The sequence below is a fragment of the Bubalus bubalis genome, chromosome 17 (assembly GCF_019923935.1).
Source record: "Bubalus bubalis isolate 160015118507 breed Murrah chromosome 17, NDDB_SH_1, whole genome shotgun sequence".
In the NCBI taxonomy this organism is placed as follows: Eukaryota; Metazoa; Chordata; class Mammalia; order Artiodactyla; family Bovidae; genus Bubalus; species Bubalus bubalis.
In genome coordinates this window covers 19,500,747-19,520,187 of record NC_059173.1, presented here as the reverse complement: position 1 = coordinate 19,520,187, position 19,441 = coordinate 19,500,747, and the positions used below count along the sequence as shown (strand labels likewise).

General features: G+C 41.5%; 1 protein-coding gene and 1 long non-coding RNA gene across 4 annotated transcripts; one reads left to right on the top strand and one right to left on the bottom strand.

Annotated features, from left to right (window-relative positions):
• The first annotated feature begins 295 nt into the window (after nt 1–295).
• Nucleotides 296–19,166, top strand: DIABLO (diablo IAP-binding mitochondrial protein). Of its 3 annotated transcripts, none has more exons than XM_006047174.4 (6): nt 296–445; nt 1,308–1,434; nt 5,465–5,596; nt 8,864–8,974; nt 9,161–9,257; nt 18,280–19,166. In XM_006047174.4, exons 1-6 carry the CDS (start codon nt 396–398, stop codon nt 18,477–18,479), a joined length of 717 nt encoding a protein of 238 aa, XP_006047236.2. In that variant the 5' UTR covers nt 296–395; the 3' UTR covers nt 18,480–19,166. The 3 variants fall into 3 exon arrangements, with proteins under 3 accessions (XP_006047236.2, XP_006047239.1, XP_006047237.2); XM_006047177.4 differs by lacking the exon at nt 296–445 and adding an exon at nt 571–589; XM_006047175.4 differs by lacking the exon at nt 296–445 and adding an exon at nt 648–773.
• On the bottom strand, nt 8,241–18,361 carry LOC102404241. The gene is made up of 4 exons (XR_326525.4): nt 18,167–18,361; nt 10,425–10,672; nt 8,568–8,644; nt 8,241–8,382 (listed from the first exon to the last, which is right to left on the bottom strand). It is a non-coding gene; the product is annotated as an uncharacterized LOC102404241 (long non-coding RNA).
• Nucleotides 19,167–19,441: the final 275 nt, after the last annotated feature.

The following is a 19,441-nucleotide window of genomic DNA, read 5'->3' as shown; positions in this document are numbered from 1 at the left end:
ACCTGCCCTCCAGGGCGCTGCTTCGCCTCCGACCTCTGTCCTGACGGACCCGCATGGCCAGCCAACCAGAGAACTCTCCAGGGGCGAGGACACGAGACCCTGTCCAAACACCCTTCGCGACGGCCGACTTCGCTCGGCTCCCTCCAGCCCAGGGTCCGGTCCGGTCCTGTCCGCCCCGCCCCGCCCCACGCGGAAGCTCTGGCGGTTAGGTGGCAACGGGGTTTCTGCTGTTACCTTCAGCCCCGCCCCTTTCCTCGTCTGTCCAATCCGGCTGCGCTCTCGGGCGGGGGCGTGGTCATGGGACTAAGCCCTCTCAAGTGGCGGCCGCTCCCCGCCCCCTGCTCGCGAAGTGCCATCACTTCCGGCGTGTGCGCCTGGCGTCCTGCCGCCGCGGAATGGCGGCTCTACGGAGTTGGCTTTCTCGGAGCGTATCCTCGCTTTTCAGGTACCGCTGCGGTCGTGTAGGAGGTCAAGGTCGGACGGAGAGTGGGAACGCTGAGAACGCCGTAACCAGACTGCAGCCCCAGCGTTGCGGGCTCGCGCTTCGCTTCTCGGCCGAGAGGGTCACGCCGTCCCGCCCCTCCCGGAGGTTTGAGGACGCCCCGCCCCTACTCCGGGTCTGAGGCCTCCAGCCTCCCGAGACAAGGCCGGACTGCACGTCCCACTGATGCCTTTTCCGTTGTTCACCTGCCGAAAGAGCATTCCCCCACTTCGGGCTGTCTTTTGGGGGCGTCTCGGTCTGCCCGCGAAATGACTTCGGTTGGCCTCTTGAGGTCACAGGGGAGAATTAAGGGGAAAGGCCTGGGTTGGCGGTGGCTTGCCGGAGGGAATTTTCCCTGAGGGCGGAGGAGTTCCGGAAGTGTTCGGCTTCCAGGCCGGCCTGGTTCCCCTCGCAGCGCCTGCGGGCTCCACGTCGTGTCGCAAGGACCATCAGACCCCTTGCAGCCTAGGCCGGAGGACCAGCGCTAAATCCTGCCTGCAGAAGCGTTTTTATTTGGGCCTTAGTTTTTAAAAAGCTTTGAGACCACTATTTACACGTCTACACCTGGTACCTCTCAAACTCCACCACCACCCGCCCTCATTCCCGCGCGGGGGGAGCCAAGTAGCGATTGCCTGTTTGTGCGAGTCCAGGCCTCTCTAGTCCGCCCCGCTGCCCACTGAGTCCAGTCCTGTGAAAAGGCACCCTCCGTCGTCATTTGGGTTCCAGCCTGGCCCCACTTTGAGTCTCCAACCCCTCCACGTAAATTGAAGAGGTTCTTACAGATGGGTGGTTGTGCCTTATTAAACTTATTAAACTCTGTTTCTAGGTACAGACAGTGTGTTCCAGTCGTGGCTAACTTTAAGAAGCGCTGTTTCTCGGAATTGATAAGACCATGGCACAAAACGGTGGCTGTGGGATTTGGGGTCACTCTGTGTGCAGTTCCCATTGCCCAGGTGAAGTACCATCCTGTCACTCAGTATTTATGGTCTTTGTGTACTGTGTCCTCTGAAGTCTCAAATAGGCGATGAAGCATCTGACAAGCTCTAATGTTTTTCACCCAGCGCTCTCCCCAGCCCCAGGTGATGGTATGCTGTATCAGCATTGTTTCATAGCTGAGCAGATATATTAATATCCTCATTTTGGTCATTTGGTAGAAACTGGTATGTCAGTTTGGTCAAATTGTATAAAAAGGGAAGAAAGAAAAGAATGTATTACAGAACAATAATCTTTTCATTCAACAAAACTTTATGGGGCAATTTTTATGTGTCATACACAAGAGACTAAGAGTAAATCAAGATTTCTGCTTTTGAAAATCTCACATTCTGAAGAGGAGGAGGAAGAAAAAGTGGAATGAGAGAAAAACAGATGAGCTCACAGATAGCGGAAGGTCAAAATGTACTTAGACGTTTGTACTTTGTGGGCCGTTGTAAGCATTGGAATTTATTATGATAAAGAAGCCACTGGGGATTTTAACATAAGATTATTATGGTCTGACATAAATTTTTTTTTAATTTATGTTTAATTGTAGGATAGTTGCTTTAAACTGTTGTGTTGGTTTCTCCCATACAACAGTGTGAATCAGCTATCAGTTCAGTTCAGTCTCTCAGTCATGTCCGACTCTTTGCGACCCCATGAATCACAGCACACCAGGCCTCCCTGTCCATCCCCAACTCCCGGAGTTCACCCAGACTCACGTCCATCGAGTCAGTGATGCTATCCAGCCATCTCATCCTCTGTCGTCCCCTTCTCCTCCTGCCCCCAATCCCTCCCAGCATCTAGAGTCTTTTCCAATGAGTCAACTCTTCGCATCAGATGGCCAAAGTACTGGAGTTTCACCTTTAGCATCATTCCTTCCAAAGAAATCCCAGGGCTGATCTCCTTCAGAATGGACTGGTTGGATCTCCTTGCAGACCAAGGGACTTTCAAGAGTCTTCTCCAACACCACAGTTCAAAGGCATCAATTCTTTGGCGCTTAGCCTTCTTCACAGTCCAACTCTCACATCCATACATGACCACAGGAAAAACCATAGCCTTGACTAGACGAACCTTTGTTGGCCAAGTAAATATAATAATAAGTATACGTATATACTTTCCTTCTTCAGCCTCCCTCCCACCCCTGACATAAGTTTTTAAAGGTTGTTGTGTGGAACTAAAAAGACCAGTTGGGGTCCAGGCATGAGATGATCGTGGGCCTGAATCAGGTGGGGAGAAGTGGGCTGACGGTCAGCAGGTGTTGCTGTTGGGTTAGATGTGAAGTATATAACTTATTTCCAGTGGTTTTAAAAGGCCTCAGGAACTGAAAGAATGGTGTTGCCAGATACTGGGATGGAGAGGAGTGGGTTTTGAGAGGAGGAAATTTAAGAGTTCAGTTTTGGAAATGATGTCTAGGTAGAGCTGTCAACTAGACAGCTGATAGGGAAGTGACATCTTATTTTAAAACCATTGGTTATATACCTTATCAGGAAGAACTAAATAGGAAACCAGCAAACATTTTGGCAAAATGTACTTGATACTTAAATGTGCGTTTAATCATGACAGCAAGATTAATTCCCTTTTTCACAAGTATTTTCAGCATCTTCTGAGGCTCTCTCATGAGCCCTTTCCTTTCTGTGCCGTACTCGGCCCTCGTCTCTGCAGACTGATGAATCTTTAACCTAAAAATGCTTACTTGGACACCAAGTCATTTTCAGTCATAATTAGGACAGCCTTTTCTTTCTTCCTCCAAAAGATTTTTTTGTTTGTCCTTTGTAGTTCGTATATTGTTCTTAAGCCCTAGTTACCTCACTCAGTTCTGGGTCAGATGCCAGGACCCTTTGGTGACAGGAGCCTCAACTCACTCTCCTGCAGGAAAAGCATTGCCACTTCCATTCTTCAGAGCCTACAGTGGCTCTCCATTTTGTGTCAATAAAACTAAAATCCAGAGAACTTCCTCACAGTTCAGCAACCAGGCTAGATTCCCAAATAGCCCCTGCTTGCATCATATGTATTCTCCTCGTTTCATCTAACCCAGGATACCTGTCCATTCTAATCCTACTTGTCTTCAGACACAAGTCCCACCCCCGTGTGTGTTTGTTGTCGTTTTTAATGTATTTATTCATTTTGGCTGTGCTGGTCTTCATGGCTGCACTCAGGGTTTCTCTGGTTTCAGTGAGCAGGGACTACTCTCTGGTTGTGTGTAGGCTTCTCACTGCAGTGGCTTCTCATGGAGCACAGGCTCTAGAGCGCAGGCTCAGTAGTTGTGACACAGGGGCTTAGTTGCCTCACGGGCATGTGGAATCTTCCCCAACCAGAGACTGAACTTGAATCCCTTCCATTGGCCGACTGATTCTTAACCACTGGACCACAAGGGAACTCCCTCCCCCACCTCTTTTTAAAGCCTTCCTAGTTACTTGCCAGCAATGAGCTCCTTTTTCTGACCACTTATGTTGTATATTTTGATATTTGGTGATAATCCATTTGACTCTGAGTCAGCAGAATACAAAGGAAACTTTGGAGTGAGGAGGTTTGGTTTGGAAAGAGTTACATAACTATTCTGAGCTTCCATTTTCTCATCTTAAAAAAAGACATAATAATACCTGGACTGTTGTGAGGGACAAGTAAATAAGCACTGTAAAATGGAAGGCATTTGATGAAGCCAAAAGGCTCAGCAGGTAAAGAGTTGCCTGCAATGCAGGAGACACAGGAGATCCAGGGTTTGATCCCTGGGTTGGGAAGGTCCCCTGGAGGACGAAATGGCAACACACTCCAGTATTCTTGCCTAGGAAATCCCATGGTCAGTAGAGTCTGGTGGGCTGCAGTCCATAGGGTTGCAAAGAGTCAGACACAACTGAGCATGGTATAAAAATAAATAAAAAATTTTTTTTAATGGAAGGTATTATCAAGACTTAACTTACCAGAATAAGTCAAAATTAGCTTTTCATGAGCAAAGAGGATGTCATTCTTTGCTCTCTAGCTCCTCAATGCAAGGTACATAATAAATTCTTATTTGATTGAATGAAAAGTGTGATAAATATAATTCATGATTTATTCATGTATCTTTTTTTGGCTGCACCAGGTCTTAGTTGCAGCACATGAGATCTTTGATCTTTATGGTGGCATTTGAACTCTTAGTTGCCACATGTCGGATCTAATTGCCGGATCAGGGATCAAACCCAGGCCCCCCCCCCCCCATGTGTTTATGCTCTAAATAGCAAAAATGAGATAACAGATGATAGAGGGATTGGTTTGTTAGTTCTGATACAATAAGTCCTCTGCTGAGGGAGAAAAAGGGGAGAGTCATCACAGTTTCCAGTCTTTAATCAAGGTGGTCACAGCCCCCTTAACTATGAGCTGGTTAAACTGGTTTTTGTTTTTTTCAAATACAACAGCTGAGGTCAGAGGAAAGAGTCTCCCTGCTCCCCCCAGCCAAGACTGTACAGCTCAATCAAGAGGGATTCGCCCTTTCCACCAGCCGTTTACTTTTTTACGCTCAGCTTAACTCCTTATCAACTCTGTGAAACCTTTTCTAAACTATTCTCATTTAACACAGATGTGATTGCTCCCTTATGTGCACCCCTCCAGACTTCTTCCATAGCACCCATGGTACTTGATTGTATTAATTCTCTAGTTCACTCTTAGCTCCAACTCCTCCTCCTCCATCTGAAATCTTTAAGATTCTTATCTTTATATCCCAAGCATCTAGCACTGTGGTAATGAAGAATCATACCTTTGTGAAATTTGTGATTATAAGTACTAAGTCTTTTATAAAAAGGAATACTTTGCTCTTTGGAGCAGAGAATGACGAATAAAAAAAGTAGGTAGAAAGCGTACTGTAGAATCATTTTCATATGTTGTCTTTAATAGCACAAATAAAGCTTTAAAAGAAAAAGTTAACACAGAAGCAGCAGAGTGTAGTTGCAGTGTGGGAATTACATTTTTTCCTTGGCTGTGATCTCAGCTTGAGTTTTAGGTTAAAAGTTAAGTAAAAATGTTTGTGTCTTGCAGAAACCGGAGCCTCATTCTCTTAGTAACGATACATTAATGAGGAGGGCTGTGTCTTTGGTAACAGATAGCACCTCTACCTTTCTCTCTCAGACCACATATGCATTGATTGAAGCAATCACTGAATATACTAAGGTAAGTGTCTCCTCGTTAAGTCTTGATGATCTAAATCCATCGTTAGCAAACTATGGCTCACGGATCAAATCCAGTCTTGCCTGTTTTGTAGTTTGATTGGAACATGGCCAGTTTCATTTGTGTGTTATCTATGACAGCTTTCATGAGTTGAATAGTTGCAAACAGACCACTCTCTGGCCCTTGACCAAAAAAAGTTGCTTTGCAAATCAGTTTACCTGTACCATTTTTCTAGACTGCACATATAAGCAATATTAGGCGATTTTTTTTTCTCCTTCTGACTTACTTCATTCTGTATGACACCCTCTAGATCCATCCATATCCCTGCAAATGGTACTATTTCATTCCTTTTTATGACTGAATAATATTCTGAATAATATATGTACCACATCTTTTTAATCTATTTCTCTGTTAATGGACATTTAGATTGCTTCCATGTCCTGGCTATTGTAAATAGCGCTGCAGTGAACATTAAGGTATATGCCTTCTTTTAAATTATGGTTTTCTCTGGGTATATGCCTAAGAGTGGAATTGTTGGGTCATACGGTAGTTCTATTTTTAGTTTTTTAGGGAACCTCCGTATTGGTCTCCATAGTGGTTGTACCAGTTTACATTCCCACCATCAGTGCAGGAGGGTCTCCTTTTCTCCGCACCCTTTCCAGAGTTTTTTGATAGATTTTTTAACGCTGGCCATTCTGACAGTGTGAGGTGATACCTCATTGCAGTTTGCCTTTCTCTGATTGGTGCTGTGGAGCGTCTTTTCATGTGCTTCTTGGCCATCTGTATGTCTTTTGGGGAGAAATGTCTGTTTACATCTGTTGCCCATGTTTTGATTGGGTTGTTTTTTTGATATAGAGCTGCACGAGCCATTTGTATACTTTGGAGATTAATCTCTTGTTAGTTGCTTCATTTGCACATATTTTCTCCATGCTGAGGGTTGTCTTTAGTTTTGTTTATGGTTTCCTTTGCTGTGCAGAAGCTTTAATTAGACCCTATTTGTTTATTTTCATTACTCTAGGCAGTGGATCGAAAAAGATCTTGCTGTGATGTATGTCAAAGACTGTTCTGCCTATATTTTCCTCTGAGCAATTTATAGTATTTAGCTTCACATTTAGGTCTTTAATCCATTTTATTTTTTGTGTATGGTGCTAGGGAGTGTTCTCATTCTTTTGCATGTAGCTGTCCTGTTTTCCCAGCACCAGTTATTAAAGAGACTATCTTTGTTCCATTGTATGTTCTTGCCTTGCCATAGATTAGGTGGTCATAGTTTTGTGGGTTTATCTCTGAACTTTCTAATCCTATTCCATTATCTATATTTCTGTACCATATTATTTTGATTACTCTAACTCTGTAGTATAGTCTGAGGTCAGGGAGCCTGGTTCCTCCAGCCCCATTCTTGTTTCTCAAGATTGCTTTCACTATTTGGGGTCTTCTGTGTTTCCATATAAAATGTAAAATTTTGTTCTAATTCTGTGAAAATGCCCTTGGCAATTTGATTGGGATTGCATTGAATCTGTAGGTTGCTTTGGATAGTATGGTCATTTCCACAATACTGATTTTTCCAGTCCAGGAACATGGTGTATGTCTCTTATCTGTTTGTGTCACCTTTGAGTTCTTTCGTCAGTATCTTACATTTTCTGAGTACAGGTCTTTTGCCTTCTTAAGTTTGTTGCTAGGTAGTTTATTCTTTTTGTTGCAGTGGTAAATGGGATTGTTTCCTTAAATCTTTCTGATCTTTTGTTGTTAGTGTATAGGAATGCAAGGGATTTCTGTGTATTAATTTTGTATCCTGCAACTTTACCAAATTTATGGATGAGCTCTGATAGTTTTCTGGTAGCACCTTTAAGATTTTCTATGTATAGTATCATGTCATCTGCAAACGGTGACAGTTTTACTTCTTTTCCAATTTGGATTCCTTTTCTTTTTCTTCTCTGATAGCTGTGACTAGGACTTCCAAAACTATGTTGAGTAAATGTGACGAGAATGGACATCCTTGTCTTGTTCCTGATCTCAGAGGAAATGCTTTCAGCTTTTCATCAAGTATGATGTTAGCTGTAGGTTTGTCATATATGGCCTTAATTACTTTTTATTTATTCATTTTAGTTTAATAGAAGTATAGTTTAGTGTTAATTACTGCTATATAGCAAAGTGATTTAGTTTTTATATATATATACACACATATTTAGCATATATATATATATACACATATATACACACACATACATTTTTCATATTCCTTTCCGTTATGGCTCATCACAGGATAGCGAATTTAGTTCCCTGTGCTATATAGTAGGACTCTGTTGTTTATCCATTCTCTATATAATGGTTTGCTTCTGCTAATCCCAAACTCCCAATCCATCCCTCACTCACCCACCCTCTCCCCATTGGCAACCACAGGTCTGTTCTCCATATCTGTGAGTCTGTTTCTTTTTGTAAATAAGTTCATTTGTATCTTTTTTTTTTTAGACTCCACATATATATGATATATGTCTTTCTCTTTCTGGGTTATTTCTCTTAGTATGATCATCCATGTTACTGCAGATGGCATTATTCCATTCTTTTTTGTGGCTGAGTAATAGCTCATTGTATATCCACATCCTCGTTAATCTGTCAGTGGACATTTAGGTTGCTTCCGTACATTGGCTACTGTAAGTAGGGCTGCTGTAGACATAGGGGTGCATATATCTTTTTAAATTAGTTTTGCTGATCCTCATGTAATGTAGGGTCCATGCAGATGAGACACTTAGCTGCAGGGAAGGGGCTGTGGTTGGCCTCACTGTCCAGGAACCCTTTTTAAAAGAAAAATCTCAAATATAGCAGCTCAGTATATAAGACAGGGGGAGCACGCTGATCTGGTTCAGTTGGGGTTACCAGCAACACCAGGGGCTTCTGGGTGAGGTAGTTTGAAAGCCACTGATCTAATAGAATATATGGATAATCAGAATCATTTAAAGTAATATATATGTTTCTTTACCTTCATTTTCCAGCAGCTTTATTCTCAGCCTTCTGAGTTTTCCATCTGCATTTTGTTCTCTTTGTCTGTCTGAATTGCTAACAAGATTTTAAAACACAAAAGTTAACGAGATGTTGATGTCCTAAGATAGCACCTTTACTTCATACAGTGGTGAGGTTCAATGAGACAGAAGGACTGAATAGCCAGTCCTTCTGGCTATTCACTGAATTTGCAGCAATGGGACTTCCATCACATTGAGATGTAAGTCTCAACCTTATGCATCTCACTTATTTTACTAATTTCTTCTGTATTTGTAGGCTGTTTATACCTTAATTTCTCTGTACCGACAATACACAAGTTTACTTGGGAAAATGAATTCACAGGAGGAAGATGAAGTGTGGCAGGTGATCATAGGAGCCAGAGTTGAGGTAAGCAAAGAGTTACTTGGATTATTCTGTTAGTGCTCCTACCTCATTGTGTTATCTAAATTATTAAATGAAGGTGTTTTACCAGTAACTGTCCTCTCAAACTGCTATTGAACTGAAGAAGTCCATTTAAATGTGCTTAATACTAATGAAGTCATGTTGTCTGAAGCGCTTTTGTTTAATTTATAGATGACTTCAAAACAGCAAGAGTACCTGAAGCTGGAAACCACCTGGATGACTGCAGTTAGTCTTTCAGAGATGGCAGCAGAAGCTGCCTACCAAACAGGTAGGTTAAAGTTTTTACTGTAGAGGTGCTGCTGGAGTTTACATCCAGCCAAAAAATGAGGGATACTGTGGCTCTTACTTTGTGAGAAGATGTTCCCGTTTCCAGCATATTGTTTTCATTTACACAAAGAAAAAATGAATGCCCTTGTAGACTAGACCAGTAGAAGCTAGATGGTATAGAAAATGAAAAATAATAAAGCTGTCAGTTGGAAATTTTGATTGCTTCCAAATAGTTAAAGATTTTACTTTTTTAGTAACCCAGATAATCTGTGAATATTATCTGTATCTCAGGCTTTGTAGTAAACACTTTATAGATACTTTAAAAAGAACTGCAGGGATTAAAAGTAGGAGTTATTATTATCATTCCCACTTTACAGATGAAGAAACAGGCAGATAGAGGGGGTTACATAATTCACCGAGCATGCTGTGGTACCCAGTAAGTTAGCAGCCAAACTGGGATTCAGCAAGTTAGGTCAAATCCTAAAGCCTTTGTCCCTGGTAGCCAGGGCATCATCCTCTCTCCCTTAGTGCCTCCCAGTATAGAATGGTGCCCCATTCACCAGGGGTTTTCTAACCATCACTATCCATCCAGTAGGCTTGAGGTTGAATGATTTTCTAATGTATTTTGAGGGAAATCCTCATTTAACATCTTACCTGAATGGTCCCAAACTATGTCACCGTAAAAATTCTTAAGAAACTGGTTTGTTAAAATGTTTTTGTTTTCTGAAATCTTAAAGATGTAAAAGATGTTTTAAGTAAATACAGAAGGAATTCTTAGTTAACTAATGCCCAAGGAATCAGGAGATTCTGCAAACAGGACTGGAACGAAGACCACAACCACAGAAGCGTGAGCTGGCATTAGTGGCGCACCAAAGACGGGGGCTGGGTCTCCAGGCACAGTGATGAAGAGGGGGCCTTGCTGAGAGCACCGCCAGGCAGCCTTCACCACTCACTAGGCCAGCTCAAGGTCTAGCAGGAACATAGAGGGAAGGTAAACTACAAGCATTATCTAAGAAAAAGACGTTTTCCCAGAACTGACTGAAGGGGCTCACAAAGGTTCTGAACAGAATTTAAAATATAAGTCTATCTCACATGGCAAAAAAATATTCAGAATGTAAAATATACAAAGAAAAATCCTAAAAACTATAAGAAAAAATAGAATACTTACAAAGGAAGTATATGCTTGAGTGTGTTAGTTTTTCAGTTGTGTCCAACTCTCTGCGACTCCGTGGACTGTAACCCACCAGGCTCCTCTGTCCACGGAATTCTCCAGGCAAGAATGCTGGAGTGGGAAGCCCTTCTTCTCCAGGGGATTTTCCCAATCCAGGGATCAAACCCGTTGGTCTCTTGCATTGCAGGCAGATTCTTTACCTTCTGAGCCATAAGATAAGCCCCAGAGGAAGGATATCTGCAACCCTAAGATACAAGGTGACAAATCAATAATCATTCAAATATCATTAAAATGTAAGAGTGAAAGACCTTCCTACAAAGACTCAAGGTTTACCAGTTGCATGTACTTTCTGGAAAAAGTGTTTAAAAAAAAAAAAATTAGAAGCACCTGAGATACAAAAATAATGAACAAAACTTAGTACAACTTGTCAGAATCTCTGAATGTTAAATTTTTAAGTAATCAAATCAGTTTGGGAAAGCAGTGAAAGCATGCTAAGTTTCGTTGTTTGAGAAAGGAGACATTGGCTTAACATTAGACATTGTTAAACACTTCAAGAAGAAGTGCTGGGGGAAGAGACAAAGAAAACTTAATAAATTCAGTTAAGGCTACAGGTTGAAGAAATAAAGCCTGTTAATTAGAAAATGCAAAGTAAAGGAACACATTCAACCATCAGTAATCACAATAAAGAGTAAATTTACTTATTAAATGATACTTCGTATTAAAAAATAATTCTAGCTAAAACCGTTTACAGAGGCACATCTAAAATAACAGATAGGAAGATTGGGTATTTTAAAATAAACTGAAACATTATCAAAAAGCTGAGCAAAAAGGTGACAGCAGTGTTAGAAGAGGGATTCAAGACGGAAAACGTGAAAAGGGACAGAATAGTTCATCAGGACACCACTCTTGAAATGTGTGCCTAATAAGCCAAAATCTGATAGATTTACAAGGAGAAATTGAGCTTTACACATATCTCAGGCTCACAGGTCAAAACGTAAAAAAAGCGATTAGGTGTTGGAACAGGATGATTTTTTTTTTAAGCCTAACCACATACATACACTGAATACAAAATGTTGCGCCCCCCCCCCCAAAAAAAACCTCTTCAAATACAAATAGTATATAAACATGTACAAAAATTGATTTTTATGCCAAGTGACAAAGACTCAGAAAATTACTTGATATCCCCTTCCTCACCAAAAATAAAAATGGAAATTTAACTTGCACAACTCAAGTATAAAAAAAAAAAAAAAACACCTGATTTTAAAATGGACAGAAGACCTGAACGATTTTCCAAAGATATAGATGGCCAACAGGTGCATGAAATGATACACAATGTTGCTAAGCATCAGGGAAATGCAAGTCAAAACCACGATGAGATATCACCTCACACCTGTCAGCATGGCTATTATCAAAGAGGATCATAAATAACAAATGTTGGTGAGAATGTGGAAAAAAGAGAACCCTAGTACACTGTTGGTGATGATGTAAAACGGTGTAGCCAACTGTGGTAAACAGTATTGTGGTTCCTCAAGAATGAACGTACACACCTGTGGTCAACTAATCTATGACAGAGGAGGCAAGAATATACAGTGGAGAAAAGACAGTCTCTTCAAGGAGTGGTGCTGGGGAAACGACATCTACAAGTAAATGAATGAAATTAGAACGATCCCTAACACCATACTCAAAAATAACATCAAAATGGATTTAAAGACCTAAATGTAAGGCTGGATATGATAAAACTCTTAAAACACAGAACACTCTCTGACATAAATTGCAGCAATGTCTTTTTTGATCCACCTGCTAGAATAATGAAAATAAAAACAAATGGGACCTAATTAGACATAAAAGCTTTTGCATAGCAAAGGAACTCATAAACAAAAAGAAAACCCTCAGTGTGGGAGAAAATACTTGAAAATGAAGCAACCCACAAAGGATTAACCTACAAAATATACAAACAGCTCATACAATGCAACAACAAAAAAAATCAAAAAATGGGCAGAACAGTCAAGTAGATATTTCTCCAAAGAAGAAGTACCTATGGCCAACAGCACATGAAAAGATGCTCAGCTTCACTAATTAGAGAAATACAAATCAAAACTGCAATGAGATGTCACTTCACACCGGCCATCACCAGAAAGTACAAACAATAAATACTGAAAGGTAAAGGGAACCCTCCTACACTGTTGGTGGGAATGAAAAATTGGTACAACCACTATGGAGAATAGTATGGCGGTTCCTTAAAAAACTAAAAATAGGACTACCATATGATCCAGCAATCCCACTCTTGGGTATATATCCAGAGAAAAGCATAATTCAAAAAAAATACAGGCACACCAATACTGACTACAGCACCACTTACAATAGGTAAGATGTGGAAGCAACCAAACTATCCGTCAACAGGAGTGGATCAAGAAGATGTGGTACATACTGGGCTTCCCTGGTGGCTCAGTGGTAGAGGATCTGCTTGCCAATTCAGGACACGTAGGTTTGTGCCCTGGTCTAGGAAGATCCCACATGTCAGGGAGCAACCCAGCCTGTGCTCCAGGGCTTGGGAACTGCAGCCATTGAGCCCACATGCCCTAGAGCCCATGCACCACAATAGGAGCAGCCACAGCAATGAGAAGCATGTGACACATACATACAGTGGGATATAACTCAGCCATAATAAAGAATGAAACAGTACTGCAACAACATGGATGGGCCTAGAGAGAGTCATACTTAGCGAAGTCAGAGAAAGCAGTATATGACATCGCTTATATATGGAACCAAAAAAAGGCAAAATAACTTACAAAAGATAAATAGAGTCAGAATATATAGAAAACAAACTTATGGTTTCCAGAGGAAAAGGTTGAGGGTGGGAATAAATTGGAAGCTTAGGATTGACACATAGATACTACTATATATAAAACAGGTATCTATTAAGGCCCTACTGTATAGCACAGGGAACTCAACAGTCTGTAGTGACCTATATGGGAAAAGAATCTAAAGAAGAGCAGATACATGTATATGTATAGCTGATTCACTGTATTGTACACCTGAAGCACACTATTGTAAATCAACTACTCAAAACTTTTTTTTTAAAGAATTGTAAAAGTAAATAATAAAACCGAAAACTGGGAATTCTGTGGCTGCCCAGTGGTTAGGACTCCATACTTTCACTGCCAAGGGCACAGGTTCAGTCCCTGGTGAGGGAACTAAAATCCTACAATCTTTTTTTTTTTCCTTTTCTTTTTGCTGTGTGCAGCACAGCCAAAAAAAAAAAAAAAGAAACTGCTACTATATGATCCAGCAATTCCTTTCTGTGCTGTGTGCATGTGTGTTAAGTTGCTTCAGTCATGTCAAACTCTGTGCAACCCTATGGATTGTAGCCTGCCAGGCTCCTCTGTCCCTGAGGATTCTCCAGGCAAGAATACCGGCATGGGTTGCCATTTCCTCCTCTAGGGGATCTTCCCAACCCAGGGACCAAATCCATTTCTCTTACATCTCCTGCATTGGCAGGCGGATTCTTAACCACTAGCACCACTTGGGAAGCCCTAATTACTTTCTACTCCTGGGTATATATCTGAAGAAATCTAAACTATGAATTTGAAAAGATGTATGTGCTCCTATGTTTATAGCATTATTTACAATAGCCAAGATTTGGAAGCAACCTAAGTGTCCATCAGCAGATGAATTGATAAAGATGTAGTGTGTGTGTATACTACTCTGCCACAAAAGAATGAAATTTTGCCATTTGCAACAGTATGGATGTACTTGCAGGGTTTAGGCTTAGTAAAATGTCAGAGACCAATAAGATTGTATATCACTTAGGTGTGGAATCTAAAAAATAAAACTAGTGAATATAACAAAACAGACTCACGGGTATAGAGAACAAACTAGTGGTTACAAATGGGGAGAGGGAAGGGGATGAAGAGGTAGTGTATAAAATAAACTACAAAGATGTACAACATGAGAAATAGAGCTGTACATAATATATTATTATTATAACAACTAAGTGGTTTAGAACCTTTAAAAGTTGTGAACAGTTATGTTGTACACCTAAAACTTCTATACTGTTGTAAATCAGCTATACCTCAATAAAGAAAAATGGAAATTTGAAAGTACTCAGAACTGTCATGACAAGTCTCGTTAATAGTAGAGACCTAGAGCATTGTAGACAAAGTAGCTCTTAAATAGAAATGGACCCCTTATTTAAAGATGAATGTCATAAATACAAAACACAGCAACCATAAAGGACAGGTAATGCTCCCTGTACCAGGAGGTACTAAAAATAAACTTTTAGCCCAGTAAGTTAGGAAAAGCAAATAAATTCAGACAGTGCCAAATAAAAGGTATAAGAAGACTAAAAAGTAGTCGAAAAGGCAAAAAACCCGGTTCCTTGTAAAGAATAAGGAAAATAAGGTTTGGATTGGGGGCAGGAGGAGAAGGGACGACAGGACGAGATGGCTGGATGGCAACACTGACTCGATGGACGTGAGTTTGAGTGAACTCTGGGAGTTGGTGATGGACAGGGAGGCCTGGCGTGCTGCGATTCATGGGGTCGCAAAGAGTCGGACACGACTGAGCAACTGAACTGAAGTATAACTTTTAGAGTGCAGAAGTAACATCAGAAAGAGCTATTATAGTTTATCTATTTTTGGCTGCACTGGGTCTTTGGTGCACAATCTTTGGCGCTCAAGATTCTCATTGTGGTGGCTTCTCGTTGCAGAGCACAGGTTCTAGAGCACAGGCTCAGTAGCTGTAGCACACAGGCTTAGTCACCCCTCAGCATGTGGAATCTTCCCCGACCAAGGATCAAACCTATGTCCCCTGCTTTGGCAAACCCCGGAAAGAGCTATTAGGGAATTTTTTTAAATCATAGAATATTATGATACTTATGTAAATCCTAAGTTGGCCCAGGAAGAATCAAAGCAAGAGGAGTAACCACAGAAGTTGAAACAATATTCATAAAAAATCTGTGCCCCCAAATTAGACACTAAGTCCACGCAGTTTTGTGTGAGAATTTTATCAAATCTTCAAGAAACATAAATCCTGTGTTACAGAAAGTGTACCAGAAAATGACGACAAGCCTCCCAACTATGATAACTGTCTAAAGCCACCGTGGGCTTCCATGGAATAAAGAATACGCTTGCCAATGCAGGAGACATGGGTTTGATCCCTGGGTTGGGAAGATCCCCTGGAGAAGGAAATGGCAACCCACTGGTGTGAGGTGGTACCTCATTATAGTTTTGATTTGCATTTCTCTAATAATTATGTGATGTTGAGCATTGATATCCTTGCCTGAGAAATCCTGTGGACAGAGGAGCCTGGTGGGCTACAGTCCATGGGGTTGCAAAGAGTCAGTCACAACTTAGTTACTAAACCACCACCACCAAAACCACCGTAGGCCTGAACCCAAACTGGACTAGACTAGTACTAGAAACAAAAAACCTACAGCTCAGTATCACCTGTGGATAGATACAAATTAAAAATAGCCATATACCCTCAAAATACAATTTTAATTCAACACTGGGGGAAAAAAACTTATCAAGAGAACATAGGCAAAACATTCTCTGACATAAATCATACCAATGTTTACTTAGATCAGCCTCCCAAGGCAATACAAATAAAAACAAAAGTAAATAAATGGGACATAGTCAAACTTACAAGCTTTCGCACAACAAAGGAAGCAAACAAAAAAGAGCCTACAGAATGGTAGCAAATAATTGCAATGTGAACCGACAATACTTAATTTCCAAAATATACAGACAGCTCATACAGTACAACAACAGCAACAAAAAGAAAACCCAATCAGAAAATGGGCAAAACATGTAAGCTATTTCTCCAAAGAAATACATATGGCCAGTAGGCACATGAAAAGGTGCTCACCATCACTAATTCTTAGAGAAAAGTAAATCAGAACTATAATGAGGTACCACCTCACACCAGTCAGAATGGCCATCATTAAAAAGTCAACAAATAACAAATGCTGGAGGGGGTGTGGAGGAAAGAGAACCCTCGTATACTATTGGTGGGAATGTAAGTTGGTGTAGCCGCTAGAGAAAACAATGGAGATTACTCAGAAAAGTAAGAACTGCCATATGGTGGAGCAACCCCACTCCTGGCCGTGTACCCAGACAAGACTATAATTCAAAAAGATGTGCAACCCTGTGTTCATAGCAACACTATTTACAATAGCCAAAACATGGAAACAACCTAAATATCCATCAGCAGATGAGTGGAGAAAGAAGATGGGGGTACATGTACACAACGGAATACTACTCGGCCATAAAAAGGAAAGAGTGCCACTTGCAGCAACATGGATGCAACTAGAGATCTCATACTAAGGAGGAGAAAAACACACATACTGTATCACTTAACTGTGGAATGTAAAATAGGACACAAATGAACCTACCTATGAAACAAGCATGGACACAGAACAGACAGGTAGTTGCTGAGAGGTTGGGGAGGGATGGACTGGGAGGTTGGGATTAGCAGATGTAAGCTTTTATATATAGAATGGATAAACAACAAAGTCCTACTGTATTACATAGAGAACTATATTCAGTATCCTATGATAAACCATAATGGAAAAGAATATTTGCAAAAAGAATATATGTATTACTGAATCACATTGCTGTGCAGCAGTAATTAAGACATTGTAAATCAACTGTACTCCAATAAAAATAAATTTTAAAAGATCTTATGTACATATAGTGAAAAAACCCAAAAACCTATCTACATTTAATTCACTACTTAAGGTTATCTACAGTAGATTTAAGGAGAAAAGCCACCTCTGTAATCATATCAATGTATGCCTCAAGAAGCTTCAGTAAAATGTAGTGTCCATTTATGATTTAAACCTAAATTAAGTACAATTATAGTTTTCCTAACATCATAAAAGTAGCTGTACATCATAGTGAAATATGAGAAACATTTCCATCAATGTCAGAAATAAGGGTGCCTGCTGTTCTCCACTACCTTTCAACATTGTACTAAAGGCTGTCTTTAATGCAGTAAGCTAGAAAAGAACTGCTCGAGTGTTCTGTAGACGAATTAAATATGCACATCTATATGGGCTTCCCTGGTGGCTCAGCTGGTAAAGAATCCACCTGCAATTCAGGAGACCTGATTCTATCCCTGAGTTGGGAAGATCCCCTGGAGAAGGGAACGGCTACCCACTCTAGGATTCTGGCCTGGAGAATTCCATGGACTGTGTAGTCCATGTGGTCACAAAGATTCAGACACAACTGAGTGACTTTCACTTTCATATGATGAAATACACTAGCAACAGGTATCAATAAAATGATATCCTTCAGAAATAAAACTGCAAAATGTGTTCAGTAAATACTGTTTGTGCCATTATGTCAATTTAGAGTCAATTTTTTCCTGAGTGTTCATGTGAATACAGTAACTTTTAAAAACGATTAATTGGCCTTAGTGGTTCATGAATTGAACAGTAGCCCATTTAGTATTAATTAGTAGATGAAATGTTACTTTACAGTAACATTCTAAAGGATGAGAAAGATGCTCTTTAAACTTCCAAAAGATAGAGCTTTGACAATTTTGTGAATGATCTCTTCATTGTCAAGTAGAAATGTATTACTTGAATGTAGTTTAAAAAATTGAAGTCTTAAAACGCCTATACTAAGATCTGTGCAGCCATAAAGATGATTGTGGGAATTGCATTTGATAATTATGACGACTGCTGACAGCTGTAGGAAAATGCCAGGGTTTTGACAATAGAGAGGAAAACACACCTGAATATGGAGGTAGAAGGTTCTCTACTCTGCGGGGAGGCTCAGGTACAACCACAAAGAGCCCCCAGGCTTTCCTTGTGTCCACTCAGCATAAATGGCCCATCTTCCGGCAGGTGCGGACCAGGCCTCCATAACGGCCAGGAGCCACATCCAGCTGGTGAAATCGCAGGTGCAGGAGGTACGCCAGCTTTCCCAGAAGGCGGAAACCAAGTTGGCAGAAGCACAGACAGAGGAACTCCGACAGAAAACCCAGGAGGACGGGAGCGAGAGGGCCGAGCCGGAGGAGCAGGAGGCCTACCTGCGTGAGGATTGACACTGCTGCCGCTCAGCCTGCGGAAGGCAGGGCAGGCGCCACCCGGCCCCGGCTTAGCACAGCTTCCTCTGCACAGAGAGGCAGTGGCAGGGCCTGCCCGGGCCGGTCAGACCAGAGGTCGTTGGGAGCTGTGAGTGCCTGACCCCTGTCCCCACCGTCTCAGGCCTGTACTGGACCTGGCTGTTAGCCTGTGGGCACTGCACCCCACTCAGCAGGGTTGCCCTCTCGCCCACCCATGGATCTTTTTACCTCTCACCCAGAGCATTTCACCAACCTGGCCAGAGGGAGGGGGCCTTCTCTGTCATGTCCACAAGTTCAGTAGCTGTTTAACCTCAGTTTTCCCATCTTATTTACATTTTCTAATATGATTCAGTATTTGCTCCCTCCATAGGGGCATGAGTTTGTGGGGGAAGGGGAGACTGTCCTGTTTATAAGATTTGTGTTGAGTGTTCCTAATGCCTTCTGTGACCTGGCCCCAGTGCCCTGTAAGGATATCTCAGGCAGAGGAGCCAAAAATCCATTGTTCTTAAGGGACTGAATATGGAGTGTTTACCTGGTGCTCACAACAGGACTTACTCCAACACACGCTTCTCATTTCCTTTTTTGCTTGGAGTTTCTGTATTGTATCTGAAGGAAGATAATTTTTTTTGCATTTAAAAAAGAAAATGTTTCTGTGTGTCTTCTGGAGTCCTGTGCAGTGGCCCTCCTTTGCCCGCCACCCTCCCCCTGCCCCAACTAGAGGAGCCCTAAGGGCTCCAGGAGTGCCCCGGCACCTCATGGCGTTCTGGCAGCATTTGCCATGCTTTGCCTGTTTAACACATACTGGTACAAGTTAGCCAGATTTCAGTATTTTAATCAAAGTTAGCAAGGTTTGGGAGGGGTTTACAAAAACAAAGTCAGCGTTCCCTGTAGCCTGTCAAGGGCCAGGTTGCAGGGTTCTTGATTTCTCATCATGATTGAAA

Coding starts and splice junctions, on each gene's coding strand:
- DIABLO (XM_006047174.4), top strand. CDS start 396: ATGGCGGCTCTACGGAGTTGGCTTTCTCGGAGCGTATCCTCGCTTTTC. Junction 8,975..9,160: donor TCATAGGAGCCAGAGTTGAG/GTAAGCAAAGAG, acceptor TTTAATTTATAG/ATGACTTCAAAACAGCAAGA. Junction 9,258..18,279: donor AGAAGCTGCCTACCAAACAG/GTAGGTTAAAGT, acceptor ATCTTCCGGCAG/GTGCGGACCAGGCCTCCATA.